Below are 22,323 nucleotides of genomic sequence, written 5' to 3' on the forward strand. Positions count from 1 at the left end.
TAAAACCGAAATCTTGGACGCTAGCGATAATTTTTGGGAAGTTGCGACAGTCCGCGGTGAACGTGAGGAGGAAACATCAATCGCCCAAAATGTCAGTCAACCCGCGCAAGAGAAAGGTAGTGACTCGCCCGGCGCCCGAGCCCAGTGACTCGGAAGGTGAATTGGCCGACGGACTGCTCGAGGGCATCCTGTCGCATTCCGAGGACGACTCGGACGACAGCCAAGATGAAGGCGCCGATACCGATGCTAGCAGTGTGATTGAGGGTCTTTCCGACGAAGATGAAGAGGAGGAGGAAGACAGCGATGCAGAGCAGATTCGTGAGGAAATGCGCAACCTGAATACCTCAGATGTTCCATTGCGCAAGAAGAATGGAGTACCTACACACGAGATGGATCTGGACGTGGGTGGCGCAAATGGGGAACTAGAAGACGATGAAGACCTGAAGCCCAACTACACTGTCACCACCGATGCGCACGGCAACACTCGTTACATCTACAAAGAGATCGACCCGGTCTACGAATCTGACGATTCTGACGCCGAAGCTACCAACACGATCGGCAACATCGACCTCAAGTACTACGATGAATACCCGCATATTGGCTACGATATCAACGGCAAGAAGATCATGCGCCCGGCAAAGGGAGAGGCGCTGGATGCGCTGTTGGACAGCATCGACATACCCAAGGGCTGGACAGGCTTGACGGATCCCCAGACAGGAAAACCGCTGAACCTGTCGCCCGAGGAGTTGGATGTGCTCAAGAGGCTTACAAGGAACGAGATCGTGGAAGATGGTTACGACCCATACCCAGAGATGGTCGCCTACTTCTCTGGCGTCAACACGGAGATTATGCCACTGAGCGCTGCGCCAGAGCCCAAGCGACGATTCATTCCCTCCAAGCACGAAGCGAAGCGCGTCATGAAGATCGTCAAGGCGATTAGAGAAGGTCGCATCAAGCCATACAGGGCACCGGAGGAGCAGGAGGAAGAGCAAGACGTTTTCACCTTTGACGTGTGGGCGGACGAGAAGCCCCGACCCGATAACACAATGCACATTCCCGCCCCCAAGCTGCCACCGCCTGGCTACGAAGCGAGTTACCACCCACCGCCCGAGTACCTACCGGATAAGGTTGAGGAGCAGAAGTGGCTGGAGCAAGACGATGAAGAGCGAGAGACAGACTTCCTGCCCAAGAACTACGATGCCTTACGCAAGGTTCCTGGTTACGAGACATTCGTCAAGGAACGGTTTGAGCGAAGCTTGGATCTCTACTTGGCACCCCGTATCCGGAGAAACCGACTCAACATCGACCCTGAATCACTGCTACCTAAGCTGCCGAACCCTGAAGAGCTCAAGCCTTTCCCCACTACATGCGCAGCGATATACCGCGGACAAGAAGGACGTGTTCGTTGTGTTTCGGTCGATCCTAACGGTATCTTCGTTGCCAGTGGAGGTGACGACGGCTACGTAAGGATCTGGGAGCTGTTGACAGGCCGCCAGGTCTGGAACGCAAAACTATCAGATGAGGAGGCTGTGGACGCCGTACAATGGAGACCCACCAAGGAGACATCCGTAGTCGCAGCTGCTTGTGGCGAGAACGTCTATCTAATCGTACCTTTCACGCTTCTCTCACCGGACGTAGAGCAAGCTAGTCGCGAGGTTCTCGATGCAGGATGGGGTTACGCAGCATCGAAGCCCACCACAACAACATTTGGCGAGGCGCCCAAAGCAGCACCAGGCAAGTGGAGCCGTCCAGGAGCCCGTCTAGAGAACAAGGGCGTTCTCGTCCAAATCGAAGTCCGAGCAGCAGTCAAGATAGTCAACTGGCACCGAAGAGGAGACTACTTCGCCACCGTATCGCCTCGCGGCCAAAGCACAGCCGTAGCCATCCACACCGTCTCAAAACATCTCACCCAGCTCCCCTTCCGCCGTCTCAAGGGTATCGCGCAAACCGCCCAATTCCACCCCTCTAAAGCCATCTTCTTCGTCGCCACACGCAACACCATCCGCAGCTACGATCTCGCCAAGCAGGAACTCGTCAAGATCTTGCAACCAGGTGCTAAATGGATTTCATCCATCGACGTGCACCCCGGTGGTGACAACATCATCGTCGGAACATACGACAAGGTAAGCTCTACGTATCTCTTCACACTACTAAAACATACACTAACTTCCCATCCAGCGCCTCCTCTGGCACGACCTCGACCTCTCCAACAAACCCTACAAGACCCTTCGTTTCCACAAAGAAGCCATCCGTTCAGTACGCTTCCACCAAGGAGGTCTGCCCCTCTTCGCCGATACCTCCGACGATGGCACTATTCAAATTTTCCACGGCAAGGTTGTGGGTGACCTCATGGAGAACGCGACTATCGTTCCTTTGAAGGTACTGCGCGGGCATAAGGTTAAGAGCAGGCTGGGTGTCATGGGTCTGGATTGGCATCCGAGGGAGCCGTGGTGTGTGTCGGCTGGTGCGGATGGAACGCTGAGGCTGTGGAGTTAGATATGGGATATGTAATATGCCTCTTTTACATGACTTGCATTCGCATGGCGTTAGAGCAAGGACGGAAAATGTAACAACTCTATGCTTCTGTCCGAATGTTGTGCTCTTTGAGTCACTTGTGGCCTGCAATAGTTTACTGTTGGACACACCGCCTGAGAAGGCTCCGGGATGTTACAAATCGGACTTCTTTGACCATGATCAAATCACCCAAAGCATACCAGGTAGTACGTCATCATGCATCACAAGGCGTGCCATAACGCCAACCCGCATATCACCTTCTGAAAGTACTTGACTATTCACAGCCTTGCCTCTTCCTTGAGGCTTCCTGTCTCAGCTTCTTAAAAGATCTTCGAACCTACAAACTCACTCAACGTCCTTTGCCGCCTCGACATAACCCGTCCGTCATGGCTTTGTCCACTCCTTCCAGCCCTCTCCTCCGTCTCCCCAAAGAACTGCGCTACAATATCTACGACCACCTCTTTCGTCAGGAACCCAAGCAGAATCGGACTGCGCACCCACAAGAGCAACTAACCACCTACATCGACCACATGGCACCAACCGAGCTATCTATAACATGTCGTTTCCTCCGCAACGAGATCCACGCCTACTTCCATTCAAAAGCCACCTTGGGTTTCTACCCACTTGCCAGCTCGTGCATTCTCGAAAGCTCGATCGAAGCAATCGCCCTCCGCGCCAGCGCTGGACCTTGGGCCGGATAATTGATGCGTGTCGTGACAAGTCTGGTAGTTACTGGCTGACTGGAAGCAAGAAGGAATGGTCGCAATCATGGAGAGTGTGATCGCGAAGGGCGGATGCTTGGTCGCTGCAAAGCTGTGTGGGCGAGAGATCTCTTAACTTCCTAGATGCCCATATATCACAGCGTTCCGAACTATGCAGGTGTGATCAGTCCATCTACTCCATGGTTGTACGAAGCTTTTACCTCATCTAAAGACTTCATGGTGAGGAATCTCAAACTAGCAAGCGCATCATGTATCGTCTAATTTGCGTCTTCTGTGTGCTTTGTCTCATGTCTACATCCACCTCTTCACTCATCCCTAAACCACAACAGCAACCTCTCATTAAACTTCCTCACACCCTTGAAAGCGTCCGGCCCATTGCAATCCTGAAACTTCGTCAACCCATCAAACATCATCATAAGATCATTATCAAACCCACTACCAAGCACCCTCCCACCCTCTTCCCCATCCCCGGCATCTTTCAGATCTACAAAAGCTAGAATGGCTTCCGCATGCGGTACATCTTCCAGTCCCCTCAGAAACTCCTCCCACCGCCTCCCCGGCGGGCCAAAATAGCCTGTCGTACTGCGAAACGCTGCTAAGCGGTGTCGCATGCTCATCCATTTCTCGAATGCGAGGTGTAGGCGAAGTGCGCTGTCGTTGTGATCAGAATGCCAGGCATCAGCATCGGTGCAGTGAAATTGGTTGAGCAGAAAATCCATGCGTTCTTCTGCAGCGGAGTCGTAGTTGGTGGGATCGAAGTTTTTGATGCCATTCAGATAAGCTACGAGCAGTCTATAGAGTTCGAGACGGTAGATGCGCGTTTGCCGGGTTGCCGGTGAGGGGTCAGAGATGAGAGAACGGATTATGGCGTCGGTGTATGCATCGCTTGATATGTCTTCGTCGATTTGGATGATTTGGCCACTTGGAGGGTAGATGATAGCGTCTACTGCATCGTTTTGCGTTTGTGTGTCTGGTATGACGGAGTCTTGTCTGAGCGGGTTTCGGTAGGTGCCTGATGGGCCGGCGACGTTCTCATTGTTGTTGTCGTACTCGTATTGCATGTCATCTGCGTTTGATGTAGCGATGTCGTTTTGAATGCGCGAGTCTGATGAGAGTAAGCTTCAACAATCATTCTGCTCCCGAAGCAATGAACTCACCGACTTCTCCGGGAAGGATCTCTTCTGCATCGACCACCGTTTCCGCGTCTGCGGTTTCTTCACGAGGCGGTGCCCAAGTCGCGTCTGAGTCATATGTGGACTCTCTTCGTCTTCCAAACGATGAGCGGCCTAGGTTCGGGAATGCGGGAGGCGATATCGGAGACAAAGCAGGAGGAGATATGGGGATCGAGTATGGATCTCGTGACTGATTAGTGAGAACAGGGATCGTTCGACCGCCCTTTGAAGGCTTCGCAAGCTTCCCGGAAGGTGTTCGTTCGTGGGAATATTGCGCTTTCCTCTTACTTGGTGTTGTGGTCTTATTCACGGAGGTGAAGCTGGTGCTTGTAGTCTTCTCGTTGGCACTGGTGGCTGTAGTATCTCTGCGCGGTTCTGGTGTTGGATACATGCGTGGTGGCTCTGGCGCCCGAAACGATCCACCTATGATTCTAGGGCTGTCAATTTCTGCGAGATCTTCGACGGTGTCTTCGTTCTGTTGATCTTGAGATGGCAAGTCGCGGATCCGACCTTTTGCTTTCCCTTTTCGTGGAGTCGCCTTGTACTCTCTGACCACAGTACATATGAGCCAGCATCGGATGTAGAACATAATACTGAGAGGGAGTCAGTAAAGTCGTTTATGAGAACGCATCAAGTGCTCACTTCTGGCGGTCTTTCGGGTCGTCCCAGTCCTGCTCCTCGATGCCGTTTCCTTGGGATTCGCCTGACGAGCGTATTTCACCGTCTTCTATACGGCCCCATATCTTCACTCCAAATTCTTGTCCGAGCCGGAGGACGTCTTCCAAGAACGCATTCTCTTCAGCTAGATACGTATGGAGCTCTTCAATGGTGCCACGATACGACGTAGCGAACGACTTTGCTATTCCCTCAACCACTCTTTGCAGCTCGTTAGCCTTGTCGGCCTTTTCCTTGTTGACGAAGTAGCCATGTTGCTCATCGTGTAGCTTCTCACTGATCAAGCCAAGTGACTCCCAGGCATGCATCGCTTTCTTACGCTTGTTAATACAAGCGTCAACGAACGCTGCACGATCATCTTGAGAGTTGAGTGGAGGTACCATGATGGTGTGAAATAGAATGACGAATATGCCATTTCAGAAATCGGTTGGAGTGGCGAATATAACCAACGTCCCATCAACGCTCTCGTGGAGGCTGCGCGAAACAACCTGTCGTGCATGGCTGAGACTACCCGCGCATAAACGAAGTTGTGGCGTTGACGATATCCAAAAGCTGAACAAGTTCATGCGATACGCTCAGAGATGTCGCGAATAGGGTACTGATTTGCGCTGCCCAGTCGCTTGTTAGAACAAGGGACATCTTTCGACTGGTTGTGTTGCTGCTGCCTACCCGACTGTTCGCGGGCTGTGCAGGCGGCGCAGCCTCGCGACGTGCGCCAGAACCCGGCTGCGCATGCCAAATCTTGTCACAGCTCTGTCTTGGAACGAAACCTGATAGATAAGGAAATTTGAAATCGTGATTGAAGATGTCTTTGAAGATGTCTTTGGAGATGTCTTTGAATTGTTTCCAGCATCCGTGTTGGGCCTGAGGATGTACGTGGGGTGGGTAACGGCAATGGTTACCAGTAAGAGGTGTGCTCTACGCGCCACTATTCTGGAGTGTGACCGAATTCGCTACACCCAGACAATGCGATAGGATGAAAACTTCCGACCCCATCATCACCCCGGAAGCCTCGCAGTCAATGCTTGATCAGTCGTTGGCTTCGCTTCAGCCCGCAGCTGACCAACGAGGCGGCTCGGTCCGATGCCGGCCATTCTCCAGATACTTGGTAGGCGGAGACTGGTGAATTACGATGGCTTTGCTTTCGAAGCAGTAGGAATCGCTCATAAGATGCTTGCGCTTCGATTTTGCGCGCCTTCCTCTATCAAAGCCTGAAGAAGCCTCACGGTCGTATTCGTATTGTATCCAGTTTGCCGCTCAACCTCGTTCAAGACGTTCCAGATACGCGCCTTTCTTGAGATCCCATGGATATGTTTCGCGGCTGGAACGTATCAGTGACCGTTTCGCTGTGATCGAATAATAATTTGACTATGTGTAGCCGGAAGAATGGATACGTACCATAGAAGAGACCATGCGTAGAGAATACCATCAGCGATGGGGGGAAATCTGATATTGCTATGTTGGTAATCTCCATAGCCTGCTCCTGGATCAGGGGAATGTATGCCTCGTCTTGAAGCTCTGGCTCTGCATAGAGCAGGATATGTGTTATGTGATACCCTGAACCCGTTAGATTATGTTGAGCGCTACGTGCGTCTATAAACGTACAAAACGCTGTGGCGGCTGCGGCCGCCACTGGGAAGTATACTTTGCCAAAGCCATCTTCGTCTTTCTCCCCATATGAAATACCAACAAACGTGTCAGAAAGCCCCCTTCGCCACATTTCGATCTCGTGCAGGAAGCTTTGGCGCTGCTCTTTACCTGCTTCAGTTCGTCCATCTGGTCCAAAAATGAGATTGAGAACTCGCGCTAATATCCAAAGCATGTGGTTTCCCAAAATATCTTCTCTAGTCTCACCCTCTACCCAGGACACCTCCCATTCTGCAGGGTCTAGTACCAGAGGCTGCTCGCTAGCCATAGCTACAACGATCTCGTGTCGGATATAGATCCAGAAGTTGGCCAGATCAGTGCCGCTTGACTGTGCGGTAACATGTCGTGATTTGATTAATACTGTAAGGCCTAGGAAGTGTCGCCGGTAGTCTTCAGAGCGCAAGGCTCCGTGGATTTCGTAGCTCAAGAGCAGCATACTTGCGGTAAGCGCATGTTCGTGCGAAGGCATGCTCAAAGCTTCTATGAGTAGGCGCAACGATTCGCCATAATGCTTGGAAGCTGTGACTTGCCAAGAAGGATCATTGCTCGAATTGGAAAGGGCTAGATAGTTGGCGGTAAAGGCGCATACACAATGAAACAGAAGCGGCGATCTGAGGACCAGCTGTGGGATTTTGTGCTGGAAGGTGCTGGCATGATCAAAGATATCCATCCATGTTGCGACGGTGCGTACATAGGTCTGGAGTAAAAAGGCGCTTTCTGGTGTCAAGCGTACCTTCTTCGGACCGTTCGCTTCGTCGGAACCTGCTGTCGTGACACCATTAGCAGGTATGTAGTTCTGACTTGACAAAGTGTCTTCAGGCAGGTCAAGATCATTCATCCGTGTCCTAAACACGTCAACGAGAAGCGGCGCATCATTGTTTGGTTCGTCCGGTGTTGTATCGACACGAGGAGTAGCCCAGACGATCTCCTCGGATAGCTCGCAGTCGAGGTTGAGGCGTTCACAATTCCCGCATACTGGCCTTTTCTCATCGCAGCGAGTGTGACGGCGTTTGCAGGTGGCGCTGGAGCGACTCAGTCAGCCAGAAGTACAGGTTTTCGCGTTGAAAATAGCAGCCAGACGTACCAACCTTGATGCCATTAGCTTATCTCAGCATCGCAGCAGAGTTTCATAGATCACGGCACATACCTGTTCTACTGCGCGGGCCGCCTCTCCGCTTCTTTTTCAATCTTGTATCGCCACTCATTATTGGTTGAGGTGCAGTCGTAGAGTTATGAGTGGATGGCTACATAGATGCTTTCGGAGATCAGCGATCCGGCAAGTCCAGATCCGCTCTAGTGCGACGCGCCGTGCGCGTATGCGCGACATCCGCCGGGACGCCCATCGCACACGCACATCACATTTGGCAACCTTCACTTCCAAGGTTGCAATGCGGCTGTGTTCCTACTTTGATATATGACCGAGCGAAAGTCAATATATCACCACTAGTTGCAGTCGGAGAACGCCGGTTTGACGATGTCTTCATTGAGCTTTCGCGGGAGGAGCTGGTTGAACGCGCCCTGGGCGAACAAGTCAGTCACCACACGCCACTTCCAAGGGCTTACTAACCTGCCGCAGCGTCTTCTCCAAGCCGAATCAGAAGACTGCGCGCATCTTTTCAACATCCTCTGGCCGTTAGGGGACCAACTTCTACATCTGGATAGACGTGTGATCAGCAACATGGGCTGTGACGAGAAATTCCCCGTGGATACCAGCAGGTGTTTCAGGATGCTCTCGCAGCGCGCCTATACCAGCGATCATCAGCCGAAACGACCTTGTATCAATCACATGCTCGTATAGCCACCTCTGGCCGAGTATTCGCAATGCTCCTTGCACCCCACGGCGTGGGGTACGAACGTGCGAAGAGTGTACGCAAAGTTTACGAGAGTCCCCACAGTTGTTCGTGACTTTCCGAAGTCAATCTGCTCAGCTCGTTCCTCGGAGCCACTCGTTCAGACTACTATGATTCAGCATCCCTGCGACCCCTGCCAGATCTGAGGGCTGTGTACTATTCAGCTTCACCAGCTGTCTCTTTGGAGAAGACAGGAGACGTGCAAGGTCCTGCTGAGCACATCTTCACCTGCCTCAGGGAACATCGAATGTGCTCCATCCTGGCTATGGTTGTTCTTGGAATGGAACGAGATGTTGCCCGTGAGCGAAGAACAGGCCGTTGCAACGTCGGCAAAACTCACCCTCGGAGATCAAGATCAGGATCTTTCAGCAGAGCAAGAGAATGGCGCAATGGCGTTCGGCGGATTGTCGCAATCCCGATACGGCAATATTGGCTCCAAAGGGACGAGATCCAGTTACACATTGGACTAGGATCCTCGCCAGGGGAAGCCAACAGGATTTTCCGCTCGACAACGTGGGGTATGAATGGGTGAAGTATGCATGGTTGAGACATCGCGACATCTGGTAAGAATCAGCGAGCCATGACACCTGTCAGGTAGAAAAAGCAAAATGCACACCGGCCTCTAATACCGACCCTGTCCCTGACGGAGATATTTGAGAAAAACCGCATCCAACAGCTACTAGGAACGGGAGCAGCGGCACGCACGTGGATTTCTCACCGGGAATCTCGCGTTCGAGGCCGCATCGGCCAGCCGGCCCCATCTCCGCATCACTAGCGTAAACCCAATCAGCCTCACGCAACATTGGAAGTCAAGCAAAACGATCGCCCTCAGCGCCACAGTCCCTAGCAACTCCCGGTCGATCATAGGCTTGACCATATGATTTACGCAAGAAGAAAATAATGGACCGTCATTTTGTGGGACCAAGACAGATGTCAGGTTGCGAAAAGGGTCCAGTTAAGGACTCAAGGATCCCCAATCGAATGATTATTGATCACGTCTTTCTTTCTGCGAACGCGTACGACTCGTTTCGATATCGGTTCCGAATTTCTGTCAAGAATGAGGCTGTTCGCCTGTCTTTTCTTGATGCAGACGTTCGCTGCTCAAGCCCTCCCCCTACAGGTGCGGCAAGAGGATTTTCGGAACTCGAACGTTTTCATCGACAATGGCGAACTCCCACGGGATAGGTCGATCTTCACGATCATATCGCTGTTGTGCATGATGGTGTGCTCGCTATTACTGGGTAAGTTCTCCTTCCGTACCCAACCGATCTCGAGGCTAGACGATGGCCTCTGCAACATGCATCACGCCATCAAGTTTGGACCAGGCATGCGTTCACTTTCTGACACAGACCATAGGTTCGCGGTTCGAGAAACTCAAACGCCGCATTTTGAGAAAGCATCGCCTCATGTCTGCGCTTGTCTTCATGCTATACGTACTGGTCTTGATGTTCATCATCTGCTCAGCCGTTCTTGTGGCAGGCCAGGGGCTCTATACCTACGAGCTCTGCGTTGCGGGCACATGGGTCTGCTTGATCTTCTACACGCTCATCAAAGCTATCATGTAAGTGTGTATCGACGAAACCCGGTCATTTACTAACACATGGCAGCTATATCTTCTTGGTCGAACGCATCCATGTCGTCCGCGCGCCTTTCGTCAATAGGCGAAAAGACAAGATATACCTATGTTGCATGGCCATGATCGTCGTATTGTACGGTACTGTCGCCATCAACTCCTATCTCAACCATGTCACCGAGTTGCACGAATCGGACGGACGCTGCCACTTTGGCATTCGCGGCATCGCATCGATACCATTCACCGTGGTCAACTTCTTCACGAATATCATTCTGACTGTGGTCTTCTTTTACCTACTCTATCCGGTCGTAGGGTTGCCTGGTGCATCTACTCTTTCCAGGATCTTCAAGAGGAAGTCGAGTCAAAATGAGGCTACAGTGCATGGAGGACAGGATACGCCAGCTAGAAAGAATATCAAGACACTGCTGTGGAAGAGTATCATTGGGTCGCTCTTGATAGAGATACCAACGGCGGCGAACATGGTACAATTCTTCCTGACCAGGGGCGAAGAGCTGGGCATGATATGCCTTGCGATCTGCTTGGTGGACGTTTGCTGGGACGCTCTTATAATCCACTGGCTTACATTCAATTCTTCGGCGTCGGCGGCAGAGAAGGACTTGTCGCGATCGACATTGGTGTCTGAAGATGAGATCGATCCGATACAGGGACGAGTCCTCTCCCCATTGAGAAGTCGCGACGAAGCCAAAAATATCACGCAATGCACGACCGAAAAACCAACAGACGCACACATGGCCGGGTTTGACTTCTCGTGTGAAGGCGCTCGAGACTCGACGGCTGAGCTGATAAAGCCGGCACCTGTCAAACAATGACGATACATAACATAGCTCATCATATCATTCCATCGAAATTGTTTCCATGTACAAACCCATATCAATAACCTGACTTTCCTGGAACTATGCCGTAACACGGTCCGTCCTTCCCAAACATCTTCTGTAGATCAGCAACGATCACATCTGGTCTCTCATGCGCAGCGAAATGCCCGCCCTTATCGTGAACACTCTCATGAACGAGAGGACCTAGTGGCAGATCAGTCAGTATAGGCCACAACCTCATCGTCACGAGGATAACTCACCCAAAGTCTTCGCCCATACCCTCGGCACAACAGTAATCTCTTTAGGAAAGTGCGCAACACCCAACTTCACACGATCAATCCACGTCGTCGTGCGCTCTCGATTCGGAATCAGATCCGTAGGATTATGTTGCGCTTCGTAGTAGATCCTGACATGCGCATTGGGCCCTGCAGTGCTGAACCAGTATACACTAACCCAAGTAAGCACCTCGTCGTCAGTCCAGGGATAGCCATCCGTCCAGTCAATCAGCTTCTCGTAGATCCATGCCAGAAGAGCGACAGGACTATCAGCGAATGCGTAGGACAGCGTCTGTGGCTTGGTAGATTGCAACTGGCGATACGCTTGGCCCTCGTTGAGGAACCACTCCGAGCGCTCGATTCCTTTGGCCTCGGCCTCAGTGTAAGGAGTAATGGCATGCTGCAGAGCGAGTGCCGGCTGCGATTTGAACGTAGGTGCTTGCGCGCGCACCATATTGATGTGACTCGCCAGCACATAGTCGGGATACAGTAAACCCATCGATCTCGTGACCCAGAACCCCCAATCGCCACCCTGCGTAACGTATTTCTCGTATCCGAGGTCTTGCATCAACCGATGGCATGTCTCTGCGTATTGCGACAACGCAAAGCCAGGCTTGCTAATCTTCTGACTAAACCCAAAGTTCGGTAGAGACGGCGCAACGACGTGGAATGCGGTTTTTCCTTCTTTCTCGCCGGCTTCGAGGAGCGGAAGTAGTTTTGTTACTTCGAGGAAGGAGCCTGGCCAGCCGTGGCTGAAGAGGAGGGGTATGGCGTTGGGGTTTGAACTTCTCTTGTGGACGAAGTGTATGTCGATTTGGCCGAAGCCTTCGATTTGGACCTTTTTGCGATAGTTGGGTAGCTCGTTCATTTTGGATTCGGCGTCTCGCCAGGAGAAGTTGGTTTCCCAGTGTTTGGCTAGACGCTTGATGTCAGAGAGGGGTGAGCCGTAGGGCCATTGATCGGGTGTGTCCAGTTCATCTGGAAAGTCGGCGTCTGAGAGCTTTCGTTTGAGCTTTTCGATTGCGGAATCGGTGACTGGAATTGTGTATGGTTCGGGTTCTGAAGTCATGATGAATGTCTAGAAAGGGTCGCGAATGTTGAAGTTGGCGATGTTGCAGGTACGCTCGTCCGCTCTCTAGGCTACCTAGGTATGATGACCCCTCTTTTACATCTCAAAGCACGACAGCGCCCTTTTAGCTATCTGTGTACGCCGGAATTGACGTCACGAATTAAACATGTGTGGTTGCCTTGTCTGCTGCAGCGAGTAGTCACCCTTTACAACGCTTACTAACGTCGCGCCTGCAGCATGCACGCGATCTAGATTTCCGCTGGGGTAGTTTTCCTTTTTCAGGATCATGCATATTTCGGTCGAGTAAGCGCAGGTCTTGGACCAAAGTTTTGTAGTCCTGCTACGCGCAAGTGATGATCTTGTCACTCAAGCTGAGCGCTTGGTGGTGGGTGAGATGACGCAGCTGGGTATCGCGAACAGTCGCTTAACCTTGGAGAAGTTGAGGGGCTTGTTCTCTTTCAGTAGTATACCTTGCACGGTCTAAGCAAGCGACCAGCTACCTGTCACAGAATTGCAATGGGTATAGCTCCAGAGCAACTTTGTCCAGCAACGATTATGTTTCTCAACAACTGGGCGAATACTCAATTTTCCGCAGCGTCCGTCGAGTCCCCAGGCTCTCTTGACGTATGTGAGATCGATTGTAATGTTTATCAACAAATACTCAGCATTATCAATTGAACCGGGCAGACGACACAATAACGTCTGCCAGAGCCGAGCTAAGTGTAAGGGCCGTCTACGGTAATTACACAAGAGAATAGCAGTACGAGAGCGCCTTCGTCGCTTCCACTGCGGTGAATCGGTAAAAGGGCATCGTGATAATTTGCATAAAAAGAGTGCATTACACATCCGTAGCGTCTGTATACACTATGGGCGCTGGTAGCTTTAATCCGAACGAAGGCATGGTAACCCTCGTGTTCTCATTTCGGCGACACGATGGTGCTTACTCTGACGTCACTGGGCAACTTTCCAGCTTCAGTGCGACCGAATGCAAACAGCCACCGGGAGATTCTGACGCGTGACAAACACTGCGAGTGAGCGGCGAGGTAACGGGGTGGAAAATGCATCAGGTTTAGAGAGTAACACAACATAACGATATGAGAGAAAGGGATCAAGTTCGAAGTATTAGGTATCGCATTATCGGTTTTAGGTGGTTATACAAGATTCGATCCATCCATCCCAACGTGATTCCATTACATCCTAACCATGACTAACTAGTCAATCCGTTCATGTTTGCCACTAAGGGCTTGAGGGTATCTACAAAGCGAGCATGGCAAGGGCGGCGGCACCGAGGATACCAACAGCCTGGGTAGCCTGAGCAGCGGCACCGGTGAACTCGGACATGGAAGCAGAGGGGGTCATGCTCATCATGCTCTCGCTGGCAGTGGGGGTACCGGTCATCATGGCGGAGGACATCTCGGAGGCCATGGAGGAAGCGGCAGACTCAACAGCGGAGGAGGCCTCAGACATGACGGAGGAAGCCATGGAGGAGGCAGAGGCGGCGGCAGAAGATGCCATGGAGGCGGCAGCGGATGTGGCGCTGGCGACAGCAGAGCTGGCCATTGAGGGAGCAGCGCTGGCACCGGGGATGTTGATGGGAACACCGGCAGCCTTGCAGGTGTCCTGGACGGCGGAGATGGCCTTGGCCTGGTCCTCCTGCTCGCAGGCACCCTGGACGCAAGGCTGGACCTTGCCGAGGAGCTCAGCACCCTTCTTGCAGTGGCACTCGAAGTCGGTGAGGGAGGAGCAGCCGTCGCTCTGGAGGGGAGCGAGGAAGCATTGAAGCTGGAAGGTGTTAGTTTGTGATGAGTGCAAAGGTTATCATGGTATGACATACGGCGCAAGATGGGATGTTGCTGAGCTGGGCAGTTCCAACGGAGGCCAGAGCGGCGAAGGCAGCGATGGTGAAGGTCTTCATGTTGACGGTTGTCTTGGTGTTGATACTGTGATCGGTGTAGTGAAAGTTCTTTGATGTATGTATAACGACAGTTGAAGCTTGCAGAAGCTCGAACAGGAGGCTCCCATAAGCTCTTTATATCAAGCGGAACCGTAGGCCACCCGTGTCCAGGTGAGAAACAAGCTAGCACCCAAGTGGCTCCACACTGGGCGTGTTGTTCGCCCCCGTTCGAGATCTTCAAGCAGCCCCTGGAGGTATTGCTCGATGTGGTAGCGCGCGATGACACTACCCCAGACTACGCATCGCTAGCTGCGGCTCGTCGAGGCCGGACTTGTGAGGGCAGAGTCTATTGCCACACAACTAGGCGCGGCGCGCCTTGCCAGCGAATGGTCGTGAATCATGAAGATTGAAAGAAAGGAGATAGTACCGCGTAACTTTCTCTACATCTTCTTGAGTGTCATGTAGAGATTGCGAGGAGCGTGTAGTGCTATTGAACCGAGTAAGAAGCCATCCGATCGTCGATTAGACATCATTGGTGAGGATTGGTGTTGGGCGACGGCGAGCTCCAGCATTGAACAGGGATCGAATTGATCAAGGCGCCAAGAACCATGCCGCAGAGACTAGAAGCTTTTGCTGATTGGGTCTCATGAGGCAAGTGACGGTGCGGCCGTTCCCATCTAATCGCTTCCGGGACTAGTGCGAAGCGAGAAGATCCGGGGCAGCCCTGGGGCTGTGAAGCCATGCAACGAGGTAAAATCACCCACTATCTTCATCCTCGCTTTGCGCAGATCCTCAATCGTCAAACTTTTCATCTCCAGTCCGGCTGGGTGGCCATTGGACGGCGGCAAGCGCAAATGCGACACAGAAATCGATATATGGCGCAGGATCCAGTGTTACAAACCCCGCGACATCTCGACCATTCTCGGCCAAACATCCGGGATAATCCATGCTTACACCCTTTGGCTAAGCTCGGTCGCGCAGGAACATGGCTAACCCGCCGAACGGATGCGCCATCCGAACGTCCACCGCTGTCTGCGAAATTCCCGGCAAAAAGACGGTGGCATGGCGTAAGACTGGCGGCCTTGTTGTACCTGCATTCGTGTGTCTAGGCGGCTGTAAGAAATATGCTTGTGTACTCCTATCCTCAAGACACGAGATACCTACTTCTAGGCACAGGACACTTTCTTTTGAGTTACTTTGTGGTGGGTGTGCCGCCGATACGACCTTGTTGTTGGAGTGCAAGGATTTAACCGTTCCTGCGTCATTTCGTGCGGAGGTGGCTTTCCTCCTCTGGAAGGATCTGACGACTCGGTCTGGCTCTCCATTCAACTTCCTCGGCAGCATGTGCTTGACCGCGCGCCGTTCAGCTGCTTTTGCGCAATCCTGGAGCTATGAAGCGGAGAACCCGGAAGATCTGGGGAAACAAGCATCGTCGCCGTGACCGCTGGGTTTTCCGTATCCACACGTTCGCGACGGTTTTGCGCAGTCATAAACGTGGTCGCGATGCAGGAAACATGTGCGCGATGCTGACAGCATCTGACATGTGAGCTCTGCGGCGCAATATTACAGTGTCATGCTGTACGAAGGAGAGGCTCACTCGTATCCCCTGCATGTCCCGCACATTCTGATGTGTGCACGCGAGCGTTGGGCATTGGATCGTCTAGCCACGACGAGTATTGGACGATCCGAAGTTGGTACCCATGTGAATAACCAGATGAGGGCTCTTACGTACAAATTACCGGTCATGTAACCCCATTGAGCACCCAGCATTGCGTCCTGGGTTCCCTACTGCGGAGTAAGACCAGTCGGCTCCTCCGCTTGGGATGTGTGCATTGGACCTTCCATCCAACCGCTATAGACAACCTTCATTTACTCGAAGCCTAGATTCTTTGCTTCCAAGGCTTGTTGAGATGCTCAACCCAGATCTCGGAAAGGTGGGATACGCTTTAGTCGAAAGCAACAGTGTTATCCTATCTTGTCGACTTCGTTCAGCTTTCGCGCTCGAGCTCGATGAATCTTTTCGTATGTAGCTTGGGTTGGGAATTTTGTGTTGGCGTATGGCTATTTATATGCAACAACCTAGAACGCCTTTCCAAAGTAGTTCGCAAACCAAAGTTAGATGGTTGTGAAGTTAGCTGTCAACAATGAGTGTGATATGATGCTTGCATCGGTGTACGCTTGGTATCGATGGATACTGTGTTGCTTGCAGCCAGGCGTCATTGATGGTCGGCGCGAAGCAGTCCAGGGCCACGACACATTTTCAGCCTGGAGATAGGTACAACAACCACATACTCTTTCTTGGCAAGAATCGTCCAGGACGGCAGTCTTACAAGCTCCAAGTCTTGTCCTAGACGAGGCCGCCGTACCACAATAAACAACCCAGGCAGCAACCATTCTGACGATTTCCGCAATAGGGATCGGAAAACTGCAAAGACTGCGTATAGAATGCGACAGATAGTTTGACGAGTTAAGCAATACTTAAGGTAGCAAGATGTGTTTTGGGTAGACACCGTGGTGAGAGAGCGTTTGGGCAGCGGAGATGATTAGATAAGATAACGCTCGGCCTTAGCTCGGCTTAGCTCACAAGGCGCGCTAGTGAAACTTCGCGATGGAGAGTCGACGACCAGCAGTTGGCCTTCAGCATCACCACATACGTCAACACGTGAGTCTCTCCTATCACTGTCGCCTCAGTCGCGAACAGCCGCAGCTAATCTTGATGCAGTAATCCTCCCCTCCTCCACATCACGTCGCCAACATGGCCGAAACCGCAGCTTCGCGACCTCTCAGCACGGCAGAACAGCTTATTCGATCCTCGTCGAAACGGACACGCGAGATATTCGCCGCCGATTTCGCGTCATCAGCGGCACTAGATCACGCTTCAAATGGCAGCTTCTCGATACACCCAACCACGCCAGCGCCCTCGGCCGCCGCAGACCAGGCCAGCGTCGCATCGCGCATTCGCAACGAATATGAGCATGTACGCGAGCTACCACCCGCGCTAGCTGCTAAGATGGCCAGCGCAGCATCTACAGCGGCCGAGCGACGCAAGAAGATCAAGGCACAGAACGCTGAAGAGAAGGCCTCGGACCCCAAGATGCAGAAGATGATCGATGGTGTCTCAGAAAAGGCGGACAAGGCGCGTGATGCACAGTCGATGCAGTTGGCAGTGAGGGCGGGAGGCAAGGGCGCTGCACCAAACGCTCATGGACCTACGCCAAGCAGAGACCAGACGTCGAGCGCGTTGGTCAGGAAAGACGTGGTTCGTCAAGCGAAGCCTGACTGGCATGCGCCATGGAAGGTCAAGACGGTCATTAGCGGACATATGGGATGGGTAAGTTATGCGATGGTATTTTTCAAGAGAGCGACAGCGACTGACTACGTATAGGTGCGATCGGTGGCGATGGAGCCTGGAAACCAATGGTTCGCGACCGGTGCCGCGGACCGGACGATTAAGCTTTGGGATCTGGCCAGCGGTCAACTAAAGATCACCTTGACAGGACACATCTCGGCAGTCAGAGGACTTGCAGTGAGCCCAAGGCATCCGTATCTCTTCTCTTGCGGAGAAGACAAGATGGTCAAATGCTGGGATCTCGAGACCAATAAAGTCATTCGACATTATCACGGCCACTTGAGCGGAGTCTACTCGCTTTCGCTTCATCCGACCGTGGACGTGCTCTGCACAGGAGGACGAGATGGTGTAGTCCGTGTTTGGGATATGCGATCGCGCAGCAATATTCATGTACTCGGGGGCCACAAGGGAACCATTTCCTCGATCCAATGTCAAGAAGCCGAGCCCCAAGTCTTGTCTGGAAGTATGGACAGCACAATTCGACTGTGGGACCTTGTCGCCGGAAAGACTCGTACGGTTCTCACCCATCACAAGAAGTCGGTTCGCTCTCTTGCCACACATCCCACGGAATTCACATTCGCATCTGGATCAGCGCAATCGGCGAAACAATGGCTGTGTCCGAACGGCGACTTCATGCAGAATTTCTCCCCTGTCAACAGCATCATCAACACACTCTCTGTAAACGAGGATAACATCATGTTTGCCGGTAGCGACAACGGCGAAGCCTCGTTCTACGACTGGAAGACAGGCCATCGCTTCCAGCATGGCGAAAGTATCGCACAGCCGGGTTCTCTCGAAGCCGAAGCAGGTGTTATGTGCTCGACATTCGACAAGACCGGCTTGCGTCTCATCACTGGAGAGTCGGACAAGTCTATCAAGATTTGGAAGCAGGATGAGAACGCCACGGAAGAGACACATCCGCTCGACTGGAAGCCGACACTTGGACGAAGGAAATTCTAGATGGATATGGTTGAGACAGACGAGAAAGCTTGTGCATAGTATCGGAGTTGGAACGGCGTCATGAATGTAAACTATTGGGATCATGGCATTATCTGCATAGGAGGTTTATACCAAGCACGAGGAGCGCAGTCATTTTCACGGACCTTGATAGCGCTTAGAAACCTAGCGTAATACAAAAGCGTCATTCGGTGCTTGTCACATCCTAGACTTGCTGAGTTGACTAAGACATCGCAGAAAGCTAGATACTGACGCTGCTATACTCGCTGAATACGATATACGCGGGTCGACGTCAGCAGTGGTCTAAGCTCGAAAGTGGGTTGTCCAAAGAACACCAAGCCTCCCGCACCCTCAGCCATCCCGCTCAAGATGCAGAAACGGGCGCCACCCGCACGATTATGGCCCCCGTGAAGCGCAGAGATCTGGTCTTCGCCGCTATCGCCGTCTTCATCGCCTGGGGGTACCTGACCCATTGGCAGCCCAAGCTGCACTACCTGCCCTACGCCTTCTTCGCCGGAGTACTCGCGACGCTTGCCCTGGGAGCATGGCTCACCTTCACGATCGCCTGGGACACAGATCTACGAAGCGGAGGAAAGGTCGACTATGGGCCGCGCCACGTCGCCTTCGTTGCGCCGGACAGGTGGAAGGCTGAGCGGGAGGCTTTGGACATGAGGAACATGTATATGATGGAGCCGCTATACCCCGCGTCCTTCATGATATCAGACAGCATCGACGTGCTCATTGGGCTGATACTGCGCGACTTCGTGAAGAGCTGGTACGGCAGTATCAGCAAAAGCCCAACATTCGTCAACGAGGTGGACAATGCGATACGGGCTGCAATGGGCGAGATTCGGGAACGCATACTGGCGGTAGATATGGTCGAAACAGTCGTATCGCGCATGATACCTCTTATCACCGATCACTTGCGGGCATCGTACGAGGCAGAGCGCATAGTTCGCGGACGCAAGCTGTCGCGCAACATCACGGATTCTGAGGAGCTTGATCTGGCCATCGCAGCCAAATACAAGGAGGGCCGGTTGCACCCGGCGGCGTCGTTGGCATACTCGAATACCAAGCCTATACAGCAGCAACATCTACGAAGCATCGTCACGCGACTACTGCCAAAGATTATGCCTGCGAACATGTCTACCAGTCCCGCTGTCAATGTACTGATCAAAGAGCTCGTGGCCTGCGCAGTCCTCTCTCCTGTGATGCAGATGCTCGCTGACCCAGACACATGGAACCAGCTTATGGAGGGCTACGTAAGAACTTACCCGCTCGTTGTAAACCGTCGCTAATAAGCTCAGGGACGATCGTTAATACAGGAAAGGAAAACTGTCCGCAAGATTCGAGCTGCTCTCGATGAACATGCTCCGCCCTCACCGAAGAACCCCAAGAACGTCCAGTTCCCGAAGCTTGCGCCCGGCGATAACGAACGACGGTTCGAACGTTTCATACGAGCCATTAGGCAGACCAATACTCTTGCAGATGCTAGACGATTTCGCAGCGAAGTGTCAAGTCAATTGCGGAAGGATTCCACGGTAGAAGATCAAGACCCTGTCTATTTACGGCGCCTGGAAACAGCGCGACAAATCTTGGATACAAAGGTCACCAACCTCAGTGCTGGTGGCTCGGTACGGGCAAAGGTTGCTGCGCAGGAGAAGCCGAAGCACAAGCGTACTTCGTCCAAATTCGCGAATGCGTCTCTACGCGAAGTGCTCTACGATGCCTCAGGGCTGTCTTGCTTCATGGAGTTCATGGACCAGGCGGACCTGATGCGGCTGGTGCAGTTTTGGATTGTGGTGGACGGCTTTCGCAATCCATTGGAAGTAGAGACTGAAGAAGCGCCAAACTATATAGGCTCGCTTCCTGCATGGACAGAGTCTGACCGCGCAGACCTGGCGCAGATCTACGACGGTTACTTGTCGAACCCGGAGTTGAAGATACTCCCTGAAGCTCGACAGGCGGTCTCCGAGTTTCTCAAAGCCGGGCGGAAGGCGACTCCACAGCAGTATCATAATGCGCGACGTTCTTTACTGCAAGCCCAGACGGCAGCGTACGAACAATTACAAGAACCCTACTTTCGAAGGTTCAAGAAGTCCAATTTGTACTACAAGTGGTTGGCCATGGACGAGGCGGCGAACGCCCAGAACAGCAGTGTGAATACGAGGACTGTAGCGCAAACACTCGACAATTCATCTGCTGCTGCACCTGCTATGATTCGCACCCAGTCAAGGCAGAAGAGCGCATTGCAGATACCACAAGGAGACTTGCGTCGAGCTGTCGCATCGTCTTCAGATCTCAAGAGCCAAGGAGCCGTCAGAAACGCCGAGCCACCTGCACGACGTTCTTTAGATGTCCACAGATCATCATCTGCACGCGCACCTCTCTTCGACGAGGACTACGACTCAGACCCTCTCGCACACTCGACCGCAAGCCTGAACTCAGACTTTGGTCATGACCGCTCCAATGGCAACAACACGCAGGTTGTCGATGCTATGCAGGCTGCCATTATCGACATTATGGACGAGCCTGAGGGTTCAATATTCTACGAGCCGGGTCTGAAATCGCCACTAGACAGTGTTTCCATGCGAGGATCCGTCGATCTACCACGAGCGTCATCCCCAGCCCCACAATCACAATTGCAGCAAAGCAAAGACAGTCTCAAGCCAAGCATAGCGTCCCTTGGCTTGGTTGGAGAGCCCAGAACGCGTGGTGTCTTTGATGATGACCTTTTTGGTGATGAAGAAAGGTTCATGGAGGACGAGATCGATGACCCAGTCCCGAGGAGCAAAGCAGAGGAGGAAGAGATCCACGAGGCGGCGCCTGGAGACCTGGGTCTCGCTGAGGCTATCGATGCGCTAACGGCTGATATTGAGCGCCTAGTATCCCAAGAGTCTATCGTCGACTCGCTTACATCGAAAGCTGAGTTGACAAACAACGCTGCAGAACTGAGGATCTTGCGAAAATCGAAAGCCAGCCTTCAGCGTGAGATACAGAGGAAAGAGCTACAGCGTCAGCAATACATCGTTCAAGAAAGCGACAACAGTTTGTACGGACGCGCGACTGTTTTCATTCAATCGATCATGGTCGGCACAGAGGAAGACGGCAAGGAGTATGCTATGTACGTCATCGAAGTACGACGACGTGCCGGCGACCAGATGCCTGCCGCTACTTGGGTCGTCTCACGACGATATAGCGAGTTCCACGAACTAAACAAACGACTCCGCGCCAAATTTCCGCAAGTCCGAAATCTGGAATTCCCGCGCCGGCAGATGATGCTGAAACTCCAAAAGGACTTCCTGCACAAGAGAAGGCTTGGGCTTGAGAAGTATTTAAGGGAGCTTCTCCTCATTCCAGCTGTATGCCGCAGCCGCGAACTACGCGCCTTCCTCTCGCAAGCTGCCATCAGCCCCGCCGATGCCTTGCGAAACCAGGATCCAAACTCCAACGACTTCGTAACTCGCATCTACAACTCAGTCGCGGATGGTATGGAAGAGTTCCTAGGCAACATACCCGTCCTCGATCAGCTATCCGTCGCAGGCCAGAACCTCATATCAGCCGCAACCACCCAGCTTGCCAACACAAACGGCGCGACCGCCCAACCGGGCAACCTGTCTTCTTCCGGCGTCCTGGTCGCGGGCGAACCCAACAATGATGCAGAAGCAGAAGCAGAGCTCCTCGCTTTCGAAAACAAAGAGCTCGAACCCTTCGTAAAACCAATCTGCGACATCTTCCTCGAAACGTTCGAATTGAACCGCGAGAACAACTGGCTCCGAGGCCGTGCCGTCGT

General features: G+C 52.7%; 7 protein-coding genes across 7 annotated transcripts; 3 read left to right on the plus strand and 4 right to left on the minus strand.

Moving 5' to 3' along the window:
* Nucleotides 1-89: 89 nt before the first annotated feature.
* ERB1 (Ribosome biogenesis protein erb1) lies at nt 90-2,496 on the plus strand (the record flags this gene model as incomplete). The annotated part of the gene is made up of 2 exons (XM_049397017.1): nt 90-2,123; nt 2,179-2,496. 2 exons carry the CDS (start codon nt 90-92, stop codon nt 2,494-2,496), a joined length of 2,352 nt encoding a protein of 783 aa, XP_049257359.1.
* A 1,045-nt stretch (nt 2,497-3,541) lies between these two features.
* Nucleotides 3,542-5,466, minus strand: J4E88_003365 (uncharacterized protein; the record flags this gene model as incomplete). Its single annotated transcript, XM_049397018.1, has 3 exons — nt 3,542-4,341; nt 4,394-5,001; nt 5,051-5,466. 3 exons carry the CDS (start codon nt 5,464-5,466, stop codon nt 3,542-3,544), a joined length of 1,824 nt encoding a protein of 607 aa, XP_049257360.1.
* Nucleotides 5,467-6,340: 874 nt separating this feature from the next.
* J4E88_003366 (uncharacterized protein) lies at nt 6,341-7,935 on the minus strand (the record flags this gene model as incomplete). The annotated part of the gene is made up of 5 exons (XM_049397019.1): nt 6,341-6,429; nt 6,482-6,640; nt 6,689-7,241; nt 7,464-7,705; nt 7,932-7,935. The coding sequence occupies 5 exons, from the start codon at nt 7,933-7,935 to the stop codon at nt 6,341-6,343; spliced, it is 1,047 nt and encodes a 348-aa protein (XP_049257361.1).
* A 1,972-nt stretch (nt 7,936-9,907) lies between these two features.
* Nucleotides 9,908-10,983, plus strand: J4E88_003367 (uncharacterized protein; the record flags this gene model as incomplete). Its single annotated transcript, XM_049397020.1, has 3 exons — nt 9,908-9,911; nt 9,937-10,141; nt 10,188-10,983. The coding sequence occupies 3 exons, from the start codon at nt 9,908-9,910 to the stop codon at nt 10,981-10,983; spliced, it is 1,005 nt and encodes a 334-aa protein (XP_049257362.1).
* Nucleotides 10,984-11,044: 61 nt separating this feature from the next.
* Nucleotides 11,045-12,330, minus strand: J4E88_003368 (uncharacterized protein; the record flags this gene model as incomplete). Its single annotated transcript, XM_049397021.1, has 2 exons — nt 11,045-11,190; nt 11,247-12,330. 2 exons carry the CDS (start codon nt 12,328-12,330, stop codon nt 11,045-11,047), a joined length of 1,230 nt encoding a protein of 409 aa, XP_049257363.1.
* A 1,254-nt stretch (nt 12,331-13,584) lies between these two features.
* On the minus strand, nt 13,585-14,245 carry J4E88_003369 (uncharacterized protein; the record flags this gene model as incomplete). Its single annotated transcript, XM_049397022.1, has 2 exons — nt 13,585-14,112; nt 14,165-14,245. The coding sequence occupies 2 exons, from the start codon at nt 14,243-14,245 to the stop codon at nt 13,585-13,587; spliced, it is 609 nt and encodes a 202-aa protein (XP_049257364.1).
* A 2,734-nt stretch (nt 14,246-16,979) lies between these two features.
* On the plus strand, nt 16,980-18,533 carry PRP46 (pre-mRNA-splicing factor prp46; the record flags this gene model as incomplete). The annotated part of the gene is made up of 2 exons (XM_049397023.1): nt 16,980-17,555; nt 17,610-18,533. 2 exons carry the CDS (start codon nt 16,980-16,982, stop codon nt 18,531-18,533), a joined length of 1,500 nt encoding a protein of 499 aa, XP_049257365.1.
* Nucleotides 18,534-22,323: the final 3,790 nt, after the last annotated feature.

This window comes from Alternaria novae-zelandiae, assembly GCF_023758075.1.
Source record: "Alternaria novae-zelandiae strain BMP 2774 chromosome Unknown scaffold_5, whole genome shotgun sequence".
Lineage (NCBI taxonomy): Eukaryota > Fungi > Ascomycota > Dothideomycetes > Pleosporales > Pleosporaceae > Alternaria > Alternaria novae-zelandiae.